The sequence below is a fragment of the Delphinus delphis genome, chromosome 5, assembly GCF_949987515.2.
Source record: "Delphinus delphis chromosome 5, mDelDel1.2, whole genome shotgun sequence".
Classification (NCBI taxonomy): domain Eukaryota; kingdom Metazoa; phylum Chordata; class Mammalia; order Artiodactyla; family Delphinidae; genus Delphinus; species Delphinus delphis.
The window spans coordinates 32774539-32799726 of NC_082687.1; the positions used below are offsets into that span (position 1 = coordinate 32774539).

The 25188-nt window shown below is 43.6% G+C and overlaps 1 protein-coding gene across 1 annotated transcript in view; it reads right to left on the bottom strand.

Annotated features, from left to right (window-relative positions):
• RNF175 (ring finger protein 175) overlaps positions 1 to 21913 on the bottom strand; it is a 76906-nt gene extending 54993 nt beyond the window's left edge. Inside the window, 3 exon segments of the mRNA XM_060011913.1 lie at positions 7981 to 8119; positions 10858 to 10895; positions 21722 to 21913. Coding sequence (XP_059867896.1) covers positions 7981 to 8119; positions 10858 to 10895; positions 21722 to 21913 — 369 coding nt within the window.
• Between the last annotated feature and the right edge of the window lie 3275 nt (positions 21914 to 25188).

Below are 25188 nucleotides of genomic sequence, written 5' to 3' on the forward strand. Positions count from 1 at the left end.
CACAGCTCCACTCAACAACCAGCAAACTACAGTGCTGGACACCCTATCCTACAAAACTAGCAAGACAGGAACACAACCACACCCATTAGCAAAGAGGCTGACTAAAATCATAAGTTCACAGACACCACAAAACTAACAACCAGATGTGGTCTTGCCCACCAGAAAGACAAGCTCCAGCCTCATCCACCAGAACACAGGCACTAGTCCCCTCCACCAGGAAGCCTACACAACCCACTGAACCAACCTTAGCCACTGGGGGCAGACACCAAAAACAATGGGAACTACAAACCTGCAGCCTGTGAAAAGGAGACCACAAACACAGTAAGTTAAGCAAAATGAGAAGACAGAGAAATACGCAGCAAACGAAGGAGCAAAGTAAAAACCCACCAGACCAAACAAAGAGGAAATAGGCAGTCTACCTGAAAAAGAATTCAGAGTAATGATAGTAAAGATATCCAAAATATTGGAAGTAGAATGGAGAAAATACAAGAAACGTTTAACAAGGACTTAGAAGAAGTAAAGAGCAAACAAACAATGATGAACAACACAATAAATGAAATTAAAAATTCTCTAGAATGAATCAATAGCAGAATAACTGAGCCAGAAGAACGGATAAGTGACCTGGAAGATAAAATAGTGGAAATTACTGCAGAGCAGAATAAACAAAAAAGAATGAAAAGAATTGAGGACAGTCTCAGATGCCTCTGGGACAACATTAAATGCACCAACATTTGAATTATCAGGGTCCTAAAAGAAGAAGAGAAAAAGAAAGGAACTGAGAAAATATTTGAATAGATTACCTTTGAAAACTTCCCTGACATGGGAGAGGAAATAGTCAAGTCCAGGAAGCACAGAGAGTCCCATACAGGATAAATCTAAGGAGAAACATGCCAAGACACATATTAATCAAACTATCAAAAATTAAATACAAAGAAAAAATATTAAAAGCAGCAAGGGAAAAGCAACAAATAACACACAAGGGAATCTCCATAAGGTTAACAGCTGATCTTTCAGCAGAAACTGCAAGGTATAAGGGAGTGGCAGGACATATTTTAAATGATGAAAGGCAAGAAACTACAACCAAGATTACCCAGAAAGGTTGTTATTCAGATTTGACAGAGAAATTAAAACATTTACAGACAAGCCAAAGCTAAGAGAATTCATCATCACCAAAACAGCTTTACAACAAATGCTAAAGGAATTTCTCTAGGCAGGAAACACAAGAGAGGGAAAAGACCTACAGTAACAAACCCAAAACAATTAAGAATATGGTAATAGGAACATAAATGTCATAATCACCTTAAATGTAAGTGGATTAAATGCTCCAACCAAAAGACACAGGCTTGCTGAATAGATACAAAAACAGGACCCATATATATGCTGTCTATAAGAGACCCACTTCAGACCTAAGGACACATACAGACTGAAAGTGAGGGGATGGAAAATGTTATTCCATGCAAATGGAAAGCAGAAGAAAGCTGGAGTAGCAATTCTCATATCAGGCAAAATAGACTTTAAAATAAAGACTATTATAAGAGACAAAGAAGGACACTACATAATGATCAAGGGATCAATCCAAGAAGAAGATATAACAATGGTAAATATTTATGCACCCAACATAGGAGCACCTCAATACACAAGGCAAATACTAACAGCCATAAAAGAGAAAATCGACAGTGACACAATCATAGTAGGGGACTTTAATGTCCCACTTTCACCAATGGACTGATCATCCACAATGAAAATAAATAAGGAAACACAAGCTTTAAATGACACATTAAACAAGATGGACTTAATTGATATTTATAGGACATTCCATCCAAAAACAGCAGAATACAGTTTCTTCTCAAGTGCTCATGGGACATTCTCCATGATAGATCATATCTTGGGTCACAAATCAAGTGTTGGTAAATTTAAGAAAATTGAAATCATATCAAATATCTTTTCTGACTACAGCGCCGTGAGACTAGATATCAATCACAGGAAAAAAACTGTAAAAAATACAAACATATGGAGGCTGAACAATACACTACTAATTAGCCAAGAGATCACTGAAGAAATCAAAGGGAAACAAAAATATACCTAGAAATAAATGACAATGAAAACATGATGACCCAAAACCTATGGGATGCAGCAAAAGCAGTTCTAAGAGGTAAGTTTATAGCAATACAATCCTACCTCAAGAAACAAGAAAAATATCAAATAAACAACCTAACATTACACCTAAAGCAATCAGAGAAAGAAGAACAAAAAACCCCCAAAATTAGCAGAAGGAAAGAAATCATAAAAATCAGATCAGAAATAAAGGACAAAGAGGGGCTTACCTGGTGGTGCAGTGGTTGAGTGTCCGTCTGCCGATGTAGGGGACACGGGTTCGTGCCCCGGTCCGGGAAGATCCCACATGCCGTGGAGCAGCTGGGCCCATGGGCCATGGCTGCTGAGCCTGTGCGTCCAGAGCCTGTGCTCTGCAACGGGAGAGGCCACGGCAGTGAGGGGCCTGCGTACCGCAAAAAAAAAAAAAAAAAAAAAAAAAAAAAAAAAAAAAAAATAAAGGAAAAAGAAATTAAACAATAGCAAATATCAATAAAACTAAAAGCTGGTTCTTTGAGTAGATAAAAAAAAAATCATAAACCATTAGCCAGACTCATCAAGAAAAAAAGGGAAAAGACTCAAATCAGTAGAATTAGAAATGAAAAAGGAGGAGTAACAACTGACACTGCAGAAATACAGAGGATCATGAGAGATTACTAAAAGCAACTATATACCAATAAAATGGACAACCTGGAAGAAATGGACAAATTCTTAGAAATGCACAACCTTCTGAGACTGAACAAGGAAGAAATAGAAACTATAAACAGACCAATCACAAGCACTGACGTTGAAACTGTGATTAAAAATCTTCCAACAAGCAAAAGTCCAGGACCTGATGGCTTCACAGGTGAATTCTACCAAACATTTAGAGAACAGGTAACACCTATCCTTCTCAAACTCTTCCAAAATATGGCAGAGAGAGGAACACTCCCAAACTCATTCTACGAGGCCACCATCACCCTGATACCAAAACCAGAAAAAGATGTCACAAAAAAAGAAAATTACAGGCCAATGTCACTGATGAATATAGGTGCAAAAATCCTCAACAAAATACTAGCAAACAGAATCCAACAGCACATTAAAAGGATCATACACCATGATCAAGTGGGGTTTATCTCAGGAATGCAAGGATTCTTTAGTATAGGCAAATCAATCAATGTGATACACCAAATTAACAAACTGAAGGCTAAAAACCATATGATCATCTCAATAGATGCAGAAATAGCTTTTGAGAAAATTCAACAACGATTTATGATAAAAAACCCTGCAGAAAGTAGGCATAGAGGGAACTTACCTCAACCTAATAAAGGCCATATATGACAAACTCACAGCCAACATCATTCTCAATGGTGAAAAACTGAAACCATTTCCACTGAGATCAGGAACAAGACAATGTTGCCCACTCTCACCACTATTATTCAACATAGTTTTGGAAGTTTTAGCCAGAGCAGTCAGAAAAGAAAAAGAAATAAAAGGAATCCAAATTGGAAAAGAAGTAAAACTGTCACTGTTTGCAGATGACATAATACTATACATAGAGAATCTTAAAGATGCTACCAGAAAACTACTAACGCTAAACAATGAATTTGGTAAAGTAGCAGTTTACAAAATTAATGCACAGAAATCTCTTGCATTCTTATATACTAATGATAAGAAATCTGAAAGAGAATTTAAGGAAACACTCCCATTTACCACTGCACCAAAAGTATAAAATACCTAGGAATAAACCTACCTACGGAGACAAAAGACCTGTCTGCAGAAAACTGTAAGACACTGATGAAAGAAATTAAAGATGATACAACCAGATGGAGAGATAGTCCATGTTCTTGGATTGGAAGAATCAACATTGTGAAAATGACTATACTACCCAAAGCAATCTACAGATTCAGTGCAATCCCTTTCAAACTACTAATGGCATTTTCCACAGAACTAGAACAAAAATATGACAATTTGTATGGAAATACAAAAGACCCTGAAGAGCCAAAGCAATCTTGAGAAAGAAAAATGGAGCTGGAGGAATCAGGCTCCCTGACTTCAGACTACACTACAAAGTTACAGTAATCAAGACAGTATGGTACTGGCACAAAAACAGAAATATAGATCAATGGAACAGGATAGAAAGCCCAGAGATAAACCCATGCACATATGGTCACCTTATCATTGATAAAGGAGGCCAGAATATACAATGGAGAAAAGGCAGCCTCTTCAATAAGTGGTGTTGGGAAAACTGGACAGCTACATGTGAAAGAATGAATTTAGAACACTCCCTAACACCATACAGAAAAATAAACTCAAAATGGATTAAAGATCTAAATGTAAGACCAGACACTATAAAACTAGTAGAGGAAAACATAGGCAGAACACTCTATAATATAAATCACAGCAAGATCCTTTTGACCCACCTCCTAGAGAAATGGAAATAAAAACAAAAATAAACAAATGGGACCTAATGTAACTTAAAAGCTTTTGCATAGCAAAGGAAACCATAAACAAGACGAAAAGACAACCCTCAGAATAGGAGAAAATATTTGCAAATGAAGCAACTGACAAAGGATTCATCTCCAAAATATACAAGCAGCTCATGTAGCTCAATATCAAAAAAACAAACAACCCAATCCAAAAATGGGCAGAAGACCTAAATGGACATTTCTCCAAAGAAGATATACAGGTTGCCAACAAACACATGAAACGATGCTCAACATCACTAGTCATTAGAGAAATGCAAATGAAACTACAATGAAGTATCAGCTCTCAACGGTCAGAATGGCCATCAACAAAAAATCTGCAAAGAGTAAATGCTGGAGAGGGTGTGGAGAAAAGGGAACCCTCTTGCACTGTTGGTAGGAATGTAAATTGATACAGCCACTGTGGAGAACAGTATGGAGGTTCCTTAGAAAACTGAAAATAGAACTACCATACGACACAGCAATCCCACTACTGGGCATATACCCTGAGAAAACCATAATTCAAAAAGAGTCATGTACCACAATGTTCATTGCAGTACTACTTACAATAGCCAGGACATGGAAGCAACCAAAGTGTCCATCAACAGATGAATGGATAAAGAAGATGTGGCACATATATACAATGGAGTATTACTCAGCCATAAAAAGAAACGAAACTGAGTTATTTGTAGTGAGGTGGATGGACCTAGGGTCTGTCATACAGAGTGAAGTAAGTCAGAAAGAGAAAAAGAAATATTGTATGCTAACAGATATATATGGAATCTAAAAAAAAAAAAGAAAAGGTACTGAAGAAACTAGGGGCAGGACAGGAATAAAGATATAGACATAGAGAATGGACTTGAGGACATAGGGAGGGGGAAGGGTAAGCTGGGACAGAGTGAGAGAGTGGCATGGACCTATATACACTACCAAATGTAAAATAGATAGCTAGTGGGAAGCAGCTGCATAGCACAGGGAGATCAGCTCAGTGCTTTGTGACCACCTAGAGGGGTGGAATAGGGAGGGTGGGAGGGAGACACAAGAGGGAGGGGATATGGGGATATATGTATACATATAGCTGATTCACTTTGCTATACAGCAGAAACTAACACAACATTGTAAAGCATTTATATCCAATAAAGATGTTAAAAAAAGATGTAAAAATTTTAAAAAAGAAAAAGAAAAGAGCCAGGAACCTCATGAACATGTTCAAAGCTCTAGCAGGTCCTACACAATCTTAAATGAGAAGAGAAACAAGTTAAAAGTTAGGTTATGTTTGGATGATAAGGCTATTTAGGTCAGCTTTTGTGGAAACATGTTCAGCAAATTCCATCCCAAAGATATTAAACTGAGCAGTGTATTAAGTTCAGGTTTTTGGATCCTGTTCATGCAGAGCACAATAAAAAAGCTGGAAACCAGTGCTGGAATCAGCTACTTGTGCTCTGGGAACCATTTCCAGGCCCAGTGTTTGCAGATGTCACCAAGAGTTCCTGAAATGGCTGAGTTCTGATGTTGGCTCTTGTAGTGAACCTACAAGTAGGATGTACAGCATGGGGCAAAGTCAAAGCCGCAGCATGGGGAAAGCTCAGACTCACGTGCTGGATCTCACCTTGAGCTAAAGATTGTCATCAGAGACATGAAGGGGAAGGGGGCTACACCACCTGTTCCTTTGGGGCAATACAGTAATAGATGGACAGATGGGCAAAGAAGTAGAATATACTCCACTGTATTTTCAGTTGTATCTATGAGCCAACCCAGAACAGTTCCAATGGCTCCACAGCTCCAATGAGACCCAAATCTGTCCTTGACCCCGAGGGCATCTTTAGACTCCTGGCTTTGTCAAAGTGTCAGACTGGGTCATCTTAAGAGATGCCACGATCACAGTCACCTGGTTACCTCCAAGGTATCCTTAGGACCACAGTGGCCCTCTGGGTAGCCATAAAATAGCACAGATGTGTGACAGAAGGACACAGGAACAGGAACCTCAGGGAGAAGTGGGGTGACTAACAGGGTCTAGTTTTGGGGTGGGGGGAGTGGAGAACAGTCAAAAGCAACGTCCCTGGAGAGGCATTCTAGGCAGTACAGCTGTGTAGTGAGCAACAGGAAACAACTTGGGCAGACCACTCCAGCTAATCAACAGTTGTAGCCTGAGCCACCAAGGGTCAGAACCTCCAATGGCAACAAGCCCTTCAAGGGACCTCTGACTCATGGGCAGGTGTATCTGTGGTATAGCCAGTGTGTGAACTCCACATTGATGGACGCAGTGAAGAAAATTTGTCCAAGTGGAATATAGAGGGTGTTCATTTTAATTGACAAGGCAATGGTGACATGGCAGCACATGGATGCATTTGCTTAAAGAACAAACAAACCCCTCCCCCCAAGATTCCCCTTTCTAAATAAATGTTCAAAATTACCTAAATTTACATATTATAGGGAACTCAAAAGAATTCCTTTAGATCCCATGCTATGTAGGAAGTAATATTTATGATGGGTAAAAAGAAAATAAAATACTGGTCTAAGCCAGCCCTTCATATGTCACAGGCAAGTCTTCTTATACAACGACCAGTCCAAGACCCGAACCATGGAGAGTGTTAATTGAGGACCTTTCTCCTCTGCAACGTTTCTCCACTCAGGCCATACTCAGGTCTAAACCATTGGTTCTCAGCATGCGGTCCCAGGACCAGTAACATCAGTATCACTTGGGAACTTGTTCATGTGCACATTATTTGGCCCCTATTGAATCAAAAACTCTGGGGGTGGGACCTGGGAATCTGACTGAAGGAGCCCGCCAGGTGATTCTGATGTGCCCTGAGATGTGAGCACCACTGCTCTCCACATTGCAGTAGCCTGGTCTCGGGTCCAACAAGCCCAGGGTATGACTCTGAGGCTATGAGATGGGAAGGCTTCAGTGGGCGTGCTTGGGTGGGATTGGTCTGTGACAACGGGATCCCGCTCTGTGTGGCCAAGGTCAGCGCAGTGTCTGCCTTATCACACTTCCTTGGATATGGAAACCATCAATGCCAAGACAGTTTATTGCTAATGAAACAAAGTTAGACAGACTCAGTCTTTTGTTTCTGCCATTCCTAATCCTCCTGTCCTGGGCCACTGGCAGAAGTAGTTCATGCCCAAAAGGAAAATTGGGTTACTTAAACCAGGGTTTCTCAATCTTGGCACTATTGACATTTTTGTCATGAGGAGCTGTCCTGTGCATTTTCAGCGGCATCCCTGGCCTCTACCCACTACATTCCAGTAGCAGCTCCTATCCCCCCTCCCCTCCCGCTAAGACGTGACCATCACAAATGTTTCCAGATGTTGCTTCCGAGAGCAAAACTGTACTGGGTTGAGAGCCACCAACTGAAACCAAACCATTTCCTTCAAAGTGGTGACAAAGGAGGGATGTGGTGGGAAGAGGAGCAGGTTTCCAGCGGCCCCCGGGGTGACTCACGTTGTCGGAATGACCATGCTTCTGTCTCCACTGCACCAGCACTATCTGGGCAATGACCAGGGCACAGAGGAAGATCAAGACCATCTCCACATGCACGGACTCATGGCCGTGCATCCTGTACATCCTCTCCTGCCGCAGGCTGGAACCAGCAAAGGAGGTCAGCTGAAAAAGCCCTCAACTCTTGCACATTTAGCAGAACAAGAAAAATAGGTGGGATTCATAAGAAGCAACTGGGAATTTCAAATGTAGGGTTTTTGAAGCTTTGATTACAAAGTTTTCCAAAGTCCTTCTTGGTTCTTCCCTTTCCCCTGGGCTTGGGGAAGGGACAGCTGAAAGGAGGAGCCTGAGTTTGTCAGCAAAACCAATTCCTCTCAGCCCTTAGCTTTCCCGTGTGCTTTTGGCCTCAGTCTTGTCCTTTCAAGGAAAGTGATGGGGCCAAAAGCTCACTGATGGGCCCTGGGAAGACCTGGATTCTAGCCCCTGATCTGCCACGTTGATCACCTTGGGAAAGTCACTTATTCTATTTGAGCCTCAGTTTCCTCATTTGCAAATCTCAAATGATGATCCCTCTGTACCTCACAGGATTGGTCTAAAACTGTAAAGCACATATATATTTTATTTGTACCTATATGAAGAATAATAATTGCTATTAGGTTGAATCATATGAAATTGCCATTTTTGAAAGTAAAAAAAAGAACAGTCAAATATTGGTAATTTCAAGTAATTGCTAACATTCTCAAGTACAAGGATATCCTGCAGATGGTGCCTGTGAAGAGAATATTATCCGCGGGGCTACAGAAAACTCCTGGGTTGTATAAATCATTTTCATTATAAGGAGAAAGAAGAGGCCTAATTATTATCTTAGGTGCAAACATTCAGAGGATGGCTAAATGCTTCAGTGTTTAGTTGGACTCTTTAATTTTATACAATGGTAGAGAAAACCACTAAAATATTATGTCATCTGGTTTAACTTCCTACAGCAGAAGTGGTCTCTAAGGGAGTCTAGAGCAGAGGCTCTTGACCTGGTCTGTGAGTTGGAAATCACTGGGGAGCTTTTAAAAATCACAGTGCCCAGGCTGGACCCCAGATCAATGAAGTGAGCATTGCTGGGTGTTCTGGGCTGAACTGGGTCCCCTCAAAATTCATATGTTGAAGTCCTAACCCCTAGGACCTCGGAATGTGACTGTGTTTGGAGAGGGGGTCTTTAAGGAGGCAATTAAAGTAAATGAGGTTGTTAGGACGGGTCCTAATCCAACATGACTGGTGTCCTTATACGTGAGGACACAGACTCCCACAGGGAAGACACAAGGAGAAGGTGGCCACCTGCAAGCCAAGGAGGGAGGCTTTAGAAGAAATCAAAGCCTGCCGACCTCTGGATCTTAGACTTCTAGCCTCCAGTCTGTGAGAAAATAGATTTCTGTTGTTATAGCACTCAGTCTGTGGTGCTTTGCTATGGCAGCCTGAGCAAACTGATAGAGATTTCCAGAATGGGATCCAGGCATCAGTAATTTTTAAAGTTCCCTGTGTGATTTTAAGGTGCAGCCAAGATTGGGATTCACTGGCCTAGAGGAGAGAGCAGTCCGAGATCAAGATTAGGGAAAAGGGGGAAAAGTATGAATCTTGCCAATCAATTATTTTATAAATACTGGTTAGCATTATCTTTCACCCCAAGTGGGGAACCATCAGTCACAAAATCTCTTAGTGTCCACTTATGACTGGTCACAATATATATTTAGTTAGAGCACTGATCAAAAAGCACTCCAGGGTAACATTCTGGGACCTTTTAAAGGCACTTGTTGGGTACCTGGGTTGAGTCTTTGTCTTTACCAGCAATTCTACAGAGCTGCCTCAGTAAGAGCCCCATCCAAATCCCAGGGGTGCCCCCTGCTGGAGAATGCACAGAAATGAGCCCACAGACCCTCATAAATATTCCTGCTTGAGTTCAACTTTCCTGAGATGGAATCTGAGAATGTTAGTGCTGGGAGGTACCATAGATGTACTGAGACCCCTTCATTTATCAAAGGAAGAAGCTGAAATCCACATCAGGTAAGCAACCTGCATAAAATTACATGGCTATTAGTTTCTGTGTTGGAAGCTTAGCTTAGGAGCCGAGAATGATTTCTAGAAGCTCTTTTAAAAATATATTCACTCTTCTGAAGAAATGGGAAGTGCAAAAAAAATAAAAGGGTACAAGCACTTAGTTATAGTTTTTACAGCCCCAAATACCAAATAACTATTTAATATTTTCTGTAATGAGTGGACTTCAACTTAGGCCATGTAGATAGAAGAGTGAATTTATCATCAGTCTAAAAGAGGGCTTGCATAGATATCAAACAAAATATACTTTATGACATTAATCTATTTTGTGCATATACAGTAAAATGCATCTCAGATGGTTAACCTATGTGGAAGTACTTTGGAAAGTATAAAGTAGTGTACAAATGTAATAAACATTTCTACTTTGATTAGGAATACATTCATAATTGACAACCATAAAGCAAAAAAGGAGGAACATTTCACTTTTATTTCATTTGGTGCCCATAGGGGTCCAATGGTCCCACAGTAGGTGCCACAGCACAGGGGAAACAGCCTATAAAGAAAACCAGATGTGTCTTGTGCCTCAGAGGACAAGGACATACAAGGACATGTATTGAGGGACATACGCATTTGTGGGACTGCATGGAGCCTACTGCAGAAAACAGATGAAATCCCTGTGGCTTTGGTCTATACAATCACTGTGCACACATGGCCATGCTAACCCATCTTCTATCCTGGGAAATTTATAAATAAAATGATGGCTTCATTTAATTTCTCAAACTGTTAAGAGGGAAGCCTAATTTTTAGTATACCAGCTATAAAAAAATACAAATCACTTACTTCCACTCATCATCTGCAGAAAGCTTTGTCTGAGAGATCTGAAAAACAGAAAAATTTTTCTTGTTTTCTTGTTTTTCTTCTCAAATTTTTCTTGTTTTCTTAGCTTGCATTTTACAACATTACATGAGAAACCCAAACCATGAAAAAGAGTGATGTTTCTTAGTACTGGAATAATTTAGGATGAAAGTGTTAATAAAATATTTGCTTATGGAACAAAAACACACATACACATACACACCCTAAACAAAACAGTAATCAGGTCACTATTAATAAATACTTGATTCTTCTGTCTAAGGTCAGAGAACCAGATGAGGCCCCATTCCTGTGGTTTTGTCTGGCAATTCAGTCAAGGTTGTAGGGAGTGGCCTCCTAATGGGCAATGTTACCCTGGCTTCTGGTATATGATCTGTGAATTGGAGAACCTCTGAAAAACATCTGTTTTGCTGGTGTCTTAAATGATGCCAATGAGTAAATATCATCTCCAAGTTCAAGGTTTTAGAGTCAGAGCTGACCAGCTACTTGTTCGCAGCATTTTTGTGTCCTCCTGTTAATTTAATTTAAACCCTGACCCCAGGGAAGGGCGGTAATGTGGCCTTGCCCTTGCACACTGAGCGGGAGAGCATAGAGACCGTCCCCAGGAAGTGCTTTAGGCTGACCCACAGAGTGTTCCCACATGCTGCCTGCCTTCCGCTGGTCACTGCTAATCCACTACCTTGGGTCATTTGAAGCCTTTAAGGCCAATCTTCGAAAAGACATCATCGTATAACCTTCATGGAGAACACAGGCTGCTTAATCTCTAGTCCAGTAGCATCAAAAGCTAAAAATCCCTAATGATGGCAAAGAAGAGAAGGCAAATAAAGCATCTGTTACACAAATCGGACATTAACCAGCTTTTTTCCCTTTGTTTTCTTCAAATGGAATAAACAATTCTGACAGATGGAAAGAAACAGCGCCATTCTTATTTCAGGCTAGGCTTTCTCTGACTTGAGGTCAACAGGTTCCGTAAAACACCTATGCCTTGGTCAGAGGCTGCAGAGGTTCCCTTGTAAGAGAGATGAAAGCTCCAGGTGATACAGCTAAGCAGAGGCTTGGGCAGTATCTGCACAATGCGAGGGCTGGCTGGATGATGCCAGGAGAGGAACTGGGTGAGGCAGCAGGGGATGCTGGCAGCTTCTCCCGGGCTCTCTGCCCACTGGTGGTCCCACCAGGTGGTCCCTGATATCCAACTGGAGGTCACAGCACCTGGGCTCAAGGCTGCTTTCCAGGAGCAAAACCTTAGTGGCAACCCTCAGGGAAGAGTGGTACCCGAGTCCCCTCCTTTTGTCTGATAGGGCCCACTTGTCTGACATCTGCTTTGGGGGAGAAAACACTGGATGGGCTTGGAGCCCTGAGCCATGCAGCCACCCAGCACCACCCAGCACCACCCAGCACTAAACATCGAACTGACTGGGGCTTTGGGTGACCCAGGGCACGTCACCAACCTGTGTTTGTCTCCATTTCCTTCTTAGAGACTGGAGATTGACGTAAAAGCTGCTCTTGTCTACTTCACTGGAGTACTGTGAGTATAAATAAGGCAATAGATGAGAGTTTTGTAAGAAGGTGCTTCGTCCAAGGGCCAATTATCTCAGTAAAAGTTGTAACCAAAGACCCCCTGGGTCCTTTTCCTTTTGCTATTCAAGATCTTTGGGTTCACAGTGCTTTTTGTTCAGATAACCTTAAAACAGGGAACTGGGTGTTTTGTTGAGAAGATAAATTCCCTTTGACTTTTACAAGCAATATAGCCCCGGGCATAAATGTGTAGCTATCTATCAGATTCTAAGCCTTTTTTTATTGAAGTATAGTTGATTTACCATATTATATTAGTTTCAGGTGTACAGCAGAGTGATTCAGTATTTTATAGATTATACTCCATTAAAAGTTATTACAAGATAATGCTATAATTCTCTGTGCTATACAGGATAACCTTGTTGCTTATCTATTTTATACATAGTAGTTTGTATCTCTTAATCCCACACCCCTAATTTGCCCTCCCACCTCCCTTTCCACTTGGGTAACCACTAGTTTGTTTTCTATATCTGTTAGTCTGTTTCTCAAGTCATTTTAAAAGAACTATGATAAATTATTCTACAGAAGACCAGGAAAGCTTAGGGAGTGGAAATTATAGCTGAAAAGATTTCTGCTAAATGTTGGATATAGTTAAGAACTTCCTTAGATCAAGTGATATTGAAACAATATTCTTATTTCCTAGGGAACAAGCACACGATGATGATGATGGAAATGATAATGATATACTTAGGGACATCTCTTTCCTAGTAATAGTTCCCTATAGCACAATATTTTTTTCTAGGGTGGAATCTACTTTTGGACAATTTTTTTCTGGTATGTAAGCCCATCTGGGATCCTAAGAGGATTTATTTTGGAAATTGAAATGACACTAAGACTTATGCTTATCTGAAGGATAAGCATAAGGATAGCCAGGAAAATTCAGAAGAAGAGTAAAGACTTGGCTTCTCAGCCACTGAAATCTATAATACAGCCACAGAAATTAATTGAAAGCATTACTGGCCCAGGAAAAAGAAGACAGATGAGTGAACGAAACACAGAGGCCAGGGACAGACCCAACTCCCTATGATAAGCAGTGAGAAATCAGTGAGAAAGAAATGGATTGTTCAATAAAGGGTGCTGAGACCCTTAGCTGGTCATTTGGGAAAAATGTAAAGCCGGATCCATACCCGGCTTCAGAAGGATCAAATATTTAAATGTAAAAAGGAAAATCTTAAAAGGGCTAGAAGTAAATATGGGTAAGTATTTGAATACTCACGCAGTGAAGAAGGCATTTCTAAGTATGACGTGGAGCCCAGAAATTGTAAAGTAAAAAAATCGATGAATTTTGAGGACATAAAAATCAAATACGTTAAAATCACCGATATTTGAAAGACAAATTAAACTGGAGAATATACAACATATGTGAAGGCAAGAAGTGAATAACTTGAATAGAAAAAGAGCTTTTGCAATTTAATCCAAAAGAGACAAAACATTTCCAAAAGGCAAGGCACATGAACAAGAACTTCATAAAAGAGGAAGTACAAATGGCTCATTTATGAAAAGATGTTTCAACTCACTAGTAAAACCTTTGGAAAAGCCTTTGTGAAAGAAGACTGATTGTGCTGAAGACCCTTGGGAAGGCTGAGGGGTGGAGGGGTCCTAGCACTTCTGGAAGTGTGGGTGCAGCTGGGTGAAAACAGAAGGTTCGGTTAAGAGTGGTGGGAGGCTTTGTGTCCTTCTCCCCTGCACCCCACCCCTAGGGCAATTGGATGGGGCTCAGAGGCCCAGGAGCTGGGAGGGAGGGCGGAGGCACTGAAAGCCTGTGTCTGGAGGAGGGATCCCAGTCCCGTCCTCTATTAGGCCCCACGGGCATTGCCTTGCTCTACAAGGCCCTGTGCATCTCTAACCTGGAAACACAAAAACTTTTTTTTTGTCTTTTCTAACTCTTAAGAAAATATTTTGAAAGTTTTGTCGCTGGTTGAGTAGAAATTGACAGAAGAGGGCTGGTGTAGAGTGGAGGCCCTCAGGTGGGTTGAGGGAGAAGGGCGGAAATAAAGAACAGCCCCAGCCCTGGGAAATCAGAGATAGAGTTTTTAATTTGCCCACCCCCCCAGGCCATCCGAAGCTGGTGTCTAAGCAGATGGGGTCCCCCTTGTAACCGCACTGCCTCTCTCCCTCCACTGCGGTGGGGTCGTTTGGAAGGAGCTAGGAACAGCCTGGAAATCCTAAGTCTGAGAAGTGAGGAGGTAAGGTGTGCGGCGGGGGCCCTTCCTACCCCGGGTCCTTGGGGCGTCTGATGGCACCAGCGCTCCTCCCTGGTTTCCGTGCTGCTGTGGGTTGAACTATGTCCCTCCACGCCCCGCCCCCCCAAAGATATGGCCAATTCTTAACCTCTGGTACCCATGACTTGATCTTATTTGGAAATAGAGTCTTTGCAGATGTGATCAAGTTAAGGATCTTGGAATGGGATCATCCAGGATTTACAGTGGGCCTTAAAGCCAACGGCTGGTGTCCGTATAAGAGAAAGTCAGAGGGAGATTTGACACCCAGAGACACATAAGCACAGAGGAGAAACATGCAGGAGGAGGCCACGTGAAGACAGAGGCAGAGACTGGAGATAAGCAGCTATAAGCCAAAGACACTTGGAGTCCCCCGAGGCTGGAAGAGGTGAAGAAGGATTCACCCTAGAGTCCTTGGAGCAATCACGGCCCTGCCTATACGCAGGTTTTGGACTTCTGGCCTCCAGAGCTGTGAAAGAGTAAATTTCTAATGTTTTTTTTTTTCCCTTTTCTGTCAATATTTCTTTTATTTTCTGTACTTTTAAAATAATTTTTATCAGAGTACAGTTGATTTACAATATTGTGTTAGTTTCAGGTGTACAGCACGGTGATTCAGTCATACATATACATGTATCTATTCTTTTTCAGATTCTTTTCCCATATAGGCCATTACAGAGTACTGAGTAGAGTTCCCTGTGCTATACACTAGGTCCTTATTAGTTATCTATTTTATATATAGTAGTGTCTGGATGTCATCCGAATCTCCCAATTTATCTCTCCAGTAAATTCCTATTGTTATGGCAGCTCCGGGAAATGGATACACGCATGTCCAGCCCCAGCAGGTCTTTATACACTCCGGTTTGCAAGCAGCGGGGCGGGTGTGGAGGGCATGACCCCTGTAAGCTCTGGGTCAAGCAGGCTGCACAGGTCCCGGGTGGACCCTGCAGGCAGGCCTGGCAGAGCAGCTTGGCTTATAATCTTTAGACATGTGGCATGTGGGACTTTATTTGTACTCTTGCCCTGGGCCTATCAGATGCGGGCCTGCCACTTGGCGGGGGATGCTTGCTGCCAGACAGCACATGGAAGACCAGAGGACTCTTTGTAAAACCATCCAGGACTAGAGAAAAGACTTACAGATATGGACCGTCATCATTCTTCCCGTGAAAAGGCCCAGGTAGGTCCCCTTCCAGCTCAGCCTGCCCGTCAACAAGTTCTCTCTGCTTACGGAAGCTTCTGAACAGTGTTTTAGTGTCTCCCCTTAAATATAAACAGATGGCCAAAGATCACCAAGTCCTTGAGTCAGGAAAGGGTTCTGCAATGATGACAAGGACCCCAGGCTTTAAAAATGGAAACAAACAAAAGCTCTTAGAAATGAAAAATTTGAGAACAGAAATTGAAAATCTCATGGAAAAGTTGAAGATAATTTATGAAACTCCCTCAGAAAGAATAACCAAAAACCACCAACGGAGATGGAAAAGAAGAAAGAAAATATATGAAAATTAGAGAATCTGGCCAGGAAATCTCAAATCCAAAATAGAGTAGTTCCAGAACAAGACAACAAGATGGCTGAAAGTAAGAAATTTAAGAGAACTTCTACAAGAAAATTCCCAAGGATTGAAAGACACCTGTTTTCAAATGAAAGGACTCCCAGGTGCCCAGCATAATAAATGAAAAAAGAGCCACGTCAAGTCACACCAGTTGGAAATTTGAAAATTGTGGCTCAGAAGGAAGAGCCTATCCAGAGAAAAAACGCAGGTCAAATGTAAAGCATCAAAACTCAGGATGGCACTGACCCCTGAACACCATCTCCACAAGTCACAAAGAGAGCAGAACGAAGTGTTCAAACTTCCAAGGGAAAATTACTTCTATAGACAAACTACCAATCAAGTCTGGAAGCAGAATGAAGGTATTTATGGACATGCAACATTTCAAAAACATTCATCTCCCATGTGTCCTGTCTCAGGACGCTCAACTGAAACAACAGAGTAAAGTGAGAAAGAGAAAAACCGGATTTCCAGGAAAGAGGAGTGCCACCAGGAGAGTCCCCTCCAGGTGAAGGGATGCCCCAGGAGGACGGTGGAGGGGCATCCAGGACTGGTGTCTGGGCCTCAGACTGGGGATGCGGCCAGCCTAGACCGGACCGGGCATGGGGGTTTCACCAAGTGCATCTCCAAGAAAAAGATGAAGTCGGGAGATCAGCCAGTGTGTTCTGGCATGTTGAGAAGATCCATACAATTCCAGCAGTGGGTTTGGGGATGAATGGGTGACTGGTACACAGAAAACTCAGGAAACCAGAACATGAAACTCAAGGGAAAGCAGAATAGTACAGAGTGCAGTGTAGCGACCCGGCTGGGAGTGACTAGTACTCACTTGGGTCGCTAACGTAGGCAGTGAGTGAAGGCTTAGCTAAAATGTGTGATGTAACTAAATAGAGAGGATGGAAGAAAGGAAAGCAGTGTGGACAGGCTGGTGGGAGAGAGTATAGTTCTCATCATCCACGGTAGGGAATCAATCAGATAACACCAGAGACTAAATATCAAGAAATGCTGCGTGATCGTGTTATTGAAAATGTGGAACACATACCAGAAAAAATGGGTGGAAGGGTTGAAAATTGTTGCCTCTGGGGAGTGGAAATCAGGAATGGGGAAAGGTGAGTGAAAGTGAGAATGCTTTTTTGTTTTAAGTCTTACAGAATTATGTATGAGTCTTTAAATTTGGGATGTACAAAACTTTAATAAAAATTAGCAATAAAAAGAAAAAATTCCCATAACAACAAGGTATAATTTTCACCGAAAAGAATGACAAGGGGGAATATAGCCCTCTCACGCGTGTCACGTGTGGGTGTACATCAAGACAGTTTCTCTGGAGAGAAATTTGGCAACCCATATCAAAACTGTAAGTGTTTGTCTATTCTAGTGTAGAATGTTCTAGGAGTATTCTCTAAGGAAATGAAGAGACAATGAAGGATGACACAGGTGTTCATGTAATTTTATTTATAATATCGCAAAACTGGCAACAATCTACGTGTCAGTGTGTGAGGGATCAGTTAATGAGTTATGGTATCTCTCTGCAAAGGAAATCCATGTAGCTCTTTAGGATGATGGTGCAGAGCCATATCTATCAACGCAGAAATATTTCCATGACGTACGGTTAAGAAAAAATGCATGCTCCAAAAACAGCTGTGTATCATATGAACCTATCAGTGTCAATGTGCAGTTATATAGAATGAAGAACAGGGACATCCAGAAGAGAGAGCGATCCAGAAGAGTTACCAAAACGTAGCCATGACCCGTGGGTGGTGCTGGATCTTGGGATATTTACTTCTTTTTTTATATTCGTCTATACTGAATATATTCTACATGAACACGTCACTTAAAAGAAATCAAACAGTCATGTTTACTTGGCCCTCTCCTTGCCCCTTTTCCTTGTCTGTCAGTTGCCAAGCCCTTTTCTTCCCATCCCTGCATCATCATTCCAATCGACTTCTCTTCTCCTTTTAAGCCAAATCTCACTTTTGAGTTCTAGATTCTTCTAATGAAGTGACTCCTACACAAATCCACCTGGATGTCCCTCAGGCACACGAACTCAACCTGCCCCAAACCGAATACATTAATTTCACCCGAACTGCTCCCATTTCAGTGCCCCCCACCTCCCCCAATAGCCCCACATCCCATCTACCCAATCGCTCAAAGCAGAAACCTGGGGCACCATTGTTGATCTAACCCTCCGCCTCCAGCCTGTCACGCTCCCGTTGACGCTACCTCTAAAGACCTCGCAAACCACTTCTTTCCACCTCTATGGCCTCTATACCATCCATGTTTTCATTCATTCAACAAATATTTATTGACCACCTCCTGTGTGCCAGGCACTGAGTGGGGCTGGCATACAGTGGAGAATAAGACAGACGAGGTTGTGTTCTCATGAATAGAGCCTTGTGTGCGACAGAAAGGGTGGACAATAAACAAATAAAACAATTACCTAATGGAGTAAATCCTAGAAGAAAATAAACACAATATGTGATAAAGCATAACCGGCGGTGGGGGAGGGGTTCTGACTCTAGATGGGGGGCGGGGAAGGCTCTCTGAGCCAGGAGAGATGGAGATGGAGCCAGGCACCAGGGTGCTCCCCTCCTCCCGGGGCCCTTGCCTTCGCCTTTCCCCTCTTCAAACAGTGAGGTGATCTTATCAAAAGCCAACTGATCACATTAGCATCCCCCTGGCCACCCTTGTTAATGTCCCTCATGAGGCCTCGTGTCTCTTTCTGGCCTCACCTCCATCCACTGCCCCTGCACACCCTCTGCTCCAACTAAGCAGAACCTTCTGTCTCCTGAATGCTTTTTCTGCACCGCCAGCCTCCCTGTGGTTTGCCCTGGACCCACTTCCTCCAGGAAGCCCTTCAGGTTTGGCCCGTGAACACTGTTGCTACACTGCACCGTCACTGATGACTATTTCCATGTCTGAATCTGCAGGAGGGCAGGGCTGGGCCACCCCCCCCCCCGCCACTACTGAACCCCCACTGGTGCCGGTTCTCATCCTTTCTCACCCCAGCTGCTACCTTTCCCTTTCAACTCTTCCCTCATGACAATCCATCTGATAGAGGAATCTTGCTAAAACGAGTGGCAAAGGCAAAACAGTGAACTCAAACTACTGATGTTCCTAGGGCACGTGTGAGCCAGAGGAAAGGGTGTTAGGTTTGGAGCGCTGCGTCCAGCGATAAGGAATTCACGTTATGGGAGGAGGACAAAATTCCTGTGCATAGAGGGGAGGGGAGGGCTGTGAGGCAGAGAGCAGTTTTGGGGCAGAGGTGGGTCTTCTCGGGGGACGATAGAGCTTGCAAAGCAGACCTCAGTCAAGCAGAGGAGGGAACACATGAATCCACACTCTCTGCTCTCTTGCACTCCAACTTTGAGGCATCTCAAAAGCACACGAGGCTAGCTGACTCAGCAGACCCCAGGGGTGCCGCTGAGCTGGGGGGAGGTGGATGGTGGGGAATGGGGTGGGCCTCTGCCACAGAGAGGTTGGCTGGGAGCTGCGCAGACCGTGTCCCAGGTCATGGGGTTGTTTGCTCATTCGTCCACTCATTCACTCTTTCAGTGAATATTTCTTGACATCCTGCCATTTGCCAGACTTTTTTCAGTGCTGGAAACCTAGTAGCTAGTAAAGCAGATGAAGTGCCTGCTCTCTTGGACCTTGGGAGGTGTCGGAGGCTCTTAGAGAAACAAATACAAATAGACTACTTCAGGTGGCAATGGCGATGAAGGAAAATAAAACAGGGTGAGGTTCAGAGTGAGAGGGTGATATAATATATAGGGGGGTTAGTAAATTTTTACTGGGTGCTCAGTAACCCTATCTATTTTTCTTTTGTTTTCCCCGGCTCTTGTAAAGTCTGGTTTAAACCAGCACTTCTCAAACTTTGATGTGCAGTCACCCAGGGGTCTGGTTAAAATGCAGATTTTAATTCAGTACGTCTGGGGTGGGGACTCAGACTCTCACTTCTAAATAACTCTCAGGTGACACCTTGGCTTCTGGTTCCTGGACCACACAGCTCTGCCTTTGGGGCTAAGGGGAAAGCTGTGGGTCCCTCCCAGTTAACAGAGGGACCATGCCTCCTGAGGGCGACGGCAAGACAGTGATGTCAGCCTTAAGGGAGAGCAAACAGCAGCAGCAAAAGTGACCCTTGCCAGTCTTCTGGCCCTCCTGGTGTGCAGAGGTCTTCATCCATAACTCTCTCTGGATGATCCGGGTTTGGAACCAGCAAGGAAGCCATGGAGTTTCCTTAGAGCTTCTCCATTTTGGAGACGAACTCCCAAATGCATAGTGCGGGACATGAGGCCTGCAGCAGCCTAGCTCTCTCCCTTATCTTTCACTACAAGCCTTCATGAACCCTGGATTTCTACCAGGGTCACAGTGAGTACTGCTCCCTCTCCCCTTTCCCCAGGGTCTCCATCCCCCAACAATGTTCTTCACCTCCAAGCAATTTGGTACTGCTGTTCCCTCCGTTTAGAATTTCCATTCCCCTCATGGCCACAAGGTCAGATCTCACCCATCCTCCGAGGCCCAGCTCAAATGCCATGCCCCCCACCAGCCTTGCCCATCCCCCCTGCCAGGAGCAATCCCTTGCTTCTTAGAAATCCTACAAAACTTCACTTGAACCTGTTTTTGGTTCAGTAATTTCTTCCTACCCTCAATGAGTTATTTGTGTCCTAGTTTTACTTTCCTTCCAGGATGTGAGCTCCGAGAGGAAAGGCCCACCTCTAATCGCATTCTTCCCCCACTCCCTACCCCAGTTCCCAGTACCTGGTCATGACCTAAGAATTGTCCTATGAATGAAAAATAAATGAACGATTGGGTTTGAAATCACCACCAGCAGGAGGAAGAACGTGCTAGCCCAGTGATTCTCAAAGCTCAGGCAGTAGCACCCTCTGAGAACTGGTTAGATTGCAAATGGTCAGGCCCTACCCCAGAGGTGAGGCTTGGAGATCCTGGGGGCAGAGCCCAGCAATTGATCTACATCTACTTTTTAACCAGCCCTCCAAGTGGCTCTGACACTTGCTCCAGAGTGAGAACCATAGAGCTGAGCCTGATGTATATCCATCATTCCTCAGCTGTCCTCCTCCAGTGCCTCGGCCTTCACCCGGTTCCGCCAGGGAGCAAGGAGGAGAGAGGGGTGCAGCCAGCACGGAGGGCAGGGAATGGATGGATAGGGCTGAGCAGAAGGCTCATGCTGGAAGAGACAGGGTGGGTGGGGAGACATGGAGGGAAGGAGGAGAGAGGAAAAGAGGGGAAGGGGAGAAGGAAGGGGAGAAGAAAAGGAAAGAGGCAGAGAGGGAAATGGAGAGGAGCTCGGCCTCCTGGGGTGGGGTGGGGCGGGGTGAAGAGACAGCATTTTCCAGAAGGTCATCACTCCCTCCATCCCCAGCCAGTCCACACCGGGTGCTGGCGGGGGACCCTGGAGACCTATCTGTGTGGCCTCCCAGCCCCTGTGCGGGCCTTGGGACCCCAGCCTGGTGTTCCCCCACACCCGCGCCCCACACCCGGTACTTGCTCGTGCTGGGGGGGTGCCTCCAGCCCCGGCGTCGCCCACGTGGCCATACCTCCGGTGCACACAGCTGCTGCCGAGGGTCTCCGAGTCTGCGGGCGGGGGCTGCCCAGATGCCCAGCCCCAGGCAGTGTGGTCCCGGTACCAGCACGGGGAGCCTCCTGCAGAGCAGGGACACTCATGATGGTCACCATCACCACTGAGGAGACTCTCTGGGTCTCGGGGCCCTCTGCAGTGTAGCCATTCCATCAGCCGCCTTCACTAGTGAAACGTCCTGCGCCCCCCACCCCCCCACCCCACTTCCCGTGCTCTGGGCTGGACCCAGCGGCTCTGTTACCAGGCTACAGGAAGGATAAGATGTAGGGAGTCTAACAGTGAGCAGTGGAGATGAGAGAGGAGCAAGGACGAGTGAGGTCATTTTCTCCTCAGTTCTCTCCCTCAAAAGTGTTTATCAGAAGACAAGAGTTCAGGTGATGGTCCATATGCCCAGAGACTGACTCTCTGCTGCCTGCCCAGCCCCCTGCCCCTTCCTCCTCAGTTATCTGCAGCCTCAGTCAGGTGGGACAGCTCCCTGGTACAGTCCCCCACAGATGGCAAAGGAGGGAAACTCCACTGTGGGAGAATGCAGAGCCCCTTCACCACTGTGCTCCTCCAGGACCTGGGACTTCCCCTGGGACACCACCTGAAGTCTTGTCTTCTGGGTCCAGCACATGTAATTTGCAACTTTGTTTCCCAAATTGAATGGTTGGCAGCTGACTCCATCATCAATGTGGAAAAGATGAACTTTAGTCCTGTTGTTTAGTGGTAATTTCTTCAGCATGTTAGCCCCAGTCTGCTGACCCCATCCTCTCCTGGTCTAGAGCCCCGAGGTGATTGCAATGATGTAAGAGAAGAAATGAGATAATGTCATAAAAGTGCTTGAAAAACAAGGTGGAATCAAGACTAGATAGAAAAATATGGTATATTGTACAGGAAGAGAGAAATAGACCCATGGGACGGAGCAGAAAGACTCCAAATGGACACATGCATTGACAGGAACTATTTTTATGAGAAGAATGGCAAATCAGCAGGGAAAGGATGGACTGGGTAGTAATTAGCTTATCCATGTGAAAAAAGTTACAGCATAACAAGACAAACAGATGGTTTTAAAGCAAAACTTTAAGAAGACAATTTAAAAGAATATCTTTGTCATATCAATATAGTAAAGATATATTAAACAAGAGTCAAGAAGAACAAACCATGAAGGAAAAGATTCATAAGTTAGTCTATGTTAAAATGTAAAATTTCTGGGCTTCCCTGGTGGTGCAGTGGTTGGGAGTCCGCCTGCCGATGCAGGGGACACGGGTTCGTGCCCTGGTCTGGGAAGATCCACATGCCATGGAGTGGCTGGGTCCATGAGCCATGGCCGCTGAGCCTGCGCATCCGGAGCCTGTGCTCTGCAAGGGGAGAGATCACAACAGTGAGAGGCCCACATACCACAAAAAAAAAAAAAAAAAAAAAAAAAGTAAAATTTCTGTACAATGGAAAGTTGCCATTAAAAAGAAGCAAGCTGAGAGGAGAGACAGCAGAAGCAAGAAGAACTACAATCCTGCAGCCTGTGGAACAAAAACCACATTCACAGAAAGACAGACAAGATGAAAAGGCAGAGGGCTATGTACCAGATGAAGGAACAAGATAAAATCCCAGAAAAACAACTAAATGAAGTGGAGATAGGCAACCTTCCAGAAAAAGAATCCAAAATAATGATAGGGAAGATGATCCAGGACCTCAGAAAAAGAATGGAGGCAAAGATCGAGAAGATGCAAGAAATGTTTAACAAAGACCTAGAAGAATTAAAGAACAAAAAAAAACAGAGATGAACAATGCAATAACTGAAATGAAAACTACACTAGAAGGAATCAGTAGAAGAATAACTGAGGCAGAAGAATGGATAAGTGAACTGGAAGACAGAACAGTGGAATTCACTGCTGCAGAACAGAATAAAAAAAAAAGAATGGAAAGAAATGAAGACAGGGCTTCCCTGGTGGTGCAGTGGTTGAGAGTCAGCCTGCCAATGCAGGGGGCACGGATTCGTGCCCCAGTCTGGGAAGGTCCCACACACTGCAGAGCAACTGGGCCCATAAGCCATGGCTGCTGAGCCTGTGCGTCCAGAGCCTGTGCTCTGCAATGGGATAGGCCACAACAGTGAGAGGCCCATGTACCGCAAAAAAAATAAGAAATGAAGACCGCCTAAGAGACCTCTGGGACAACATTAAATGCAACAACATTCACATTATAGGGGTCCCAGAAGGAGAAGAGAGAGAGAAAGGACCAGAGAAGATATTTGAAGAGATTATAGTTGAAAACTTCCCTAACATGGGAAAGGAAATAGCCACCCAAGTCTAGGAAGTACAGAGAGTCCCATATAGGATAAGCCCAAGGAGAAACACACCGAGACACATAGTAATCAAATTGGCAAAAATGAAGACAAAGAAAAATTATTAAAAGCAGCAAGGGAAAAATGACAAAAAATATACAAGGGAATTCCCATATGGTTAACAGCTGATTTCTCAGCAGAAACTCTACAAGCCAGAAGGGAGTGGCATGATATACTCAAAGTGATGAAAGGGAAGAAACTACAACCAAGATTACTCTACCCAGCAAGGATCTCATTCAGAGTCAATGGAGAAAACAAAAGCTTTACAGACAAGCAAAAGCTAAGAGAATTCAGCACCATGAAACCAGCTCTACAACAAATGCTAAAGGAACTTCTCTAAGTGGGAAACACAAGAGAAGAAAACGACCTACAAAAAAACCCCAGAACAATTAAGAAAATGGTAATAGAAACATACATATTGATAATTACCTTAAACGTGAATGGATTAAATGTTCCAACCAAAAGACACAGGCTCACTGAATGGATACAAAAACAAGACCCATATATATCCTGTCTACAAGAGACCCACTTCAGACCTAGGGACACATTCAGACTGAAAGTGAGGAGATGGAAAAAGATATTCAATGCAAATGGAAATCAAAAGAAAGCTGGAGTAGCAATACTCATATCAGATAAAACAGACTTGAAAATAAAGAATGTTACAGAGACAAAGAAGGACACTACATAATGGTCAGGGGATCAATCCAAGAAGAAGATATAACAATTACAAATATATATGCACCCAACATAGGAGCACCTCAATACATAAGGCAACTGCTAACAGCTATAAAAGAGGAAATCTACAGTAACACAGTAATAGTGGGGGACTTTAACACCTCAGTTATGCCAATGGAAAGATCATCCAAAATGAAAATAAATAAGGAAACAGAAGCTTTAAATGACACAGTAAACCACATAGATTTAATTGATATTTATAGGACATTCCATCCCCAAACAGCAGATTACAATTTCTTCTCAAGTGCACATGGAACATTCTCCAGGATAGATCACATCTTGGGTCACAAATCAAGCCTCAGTAAATTTAAGAAAATT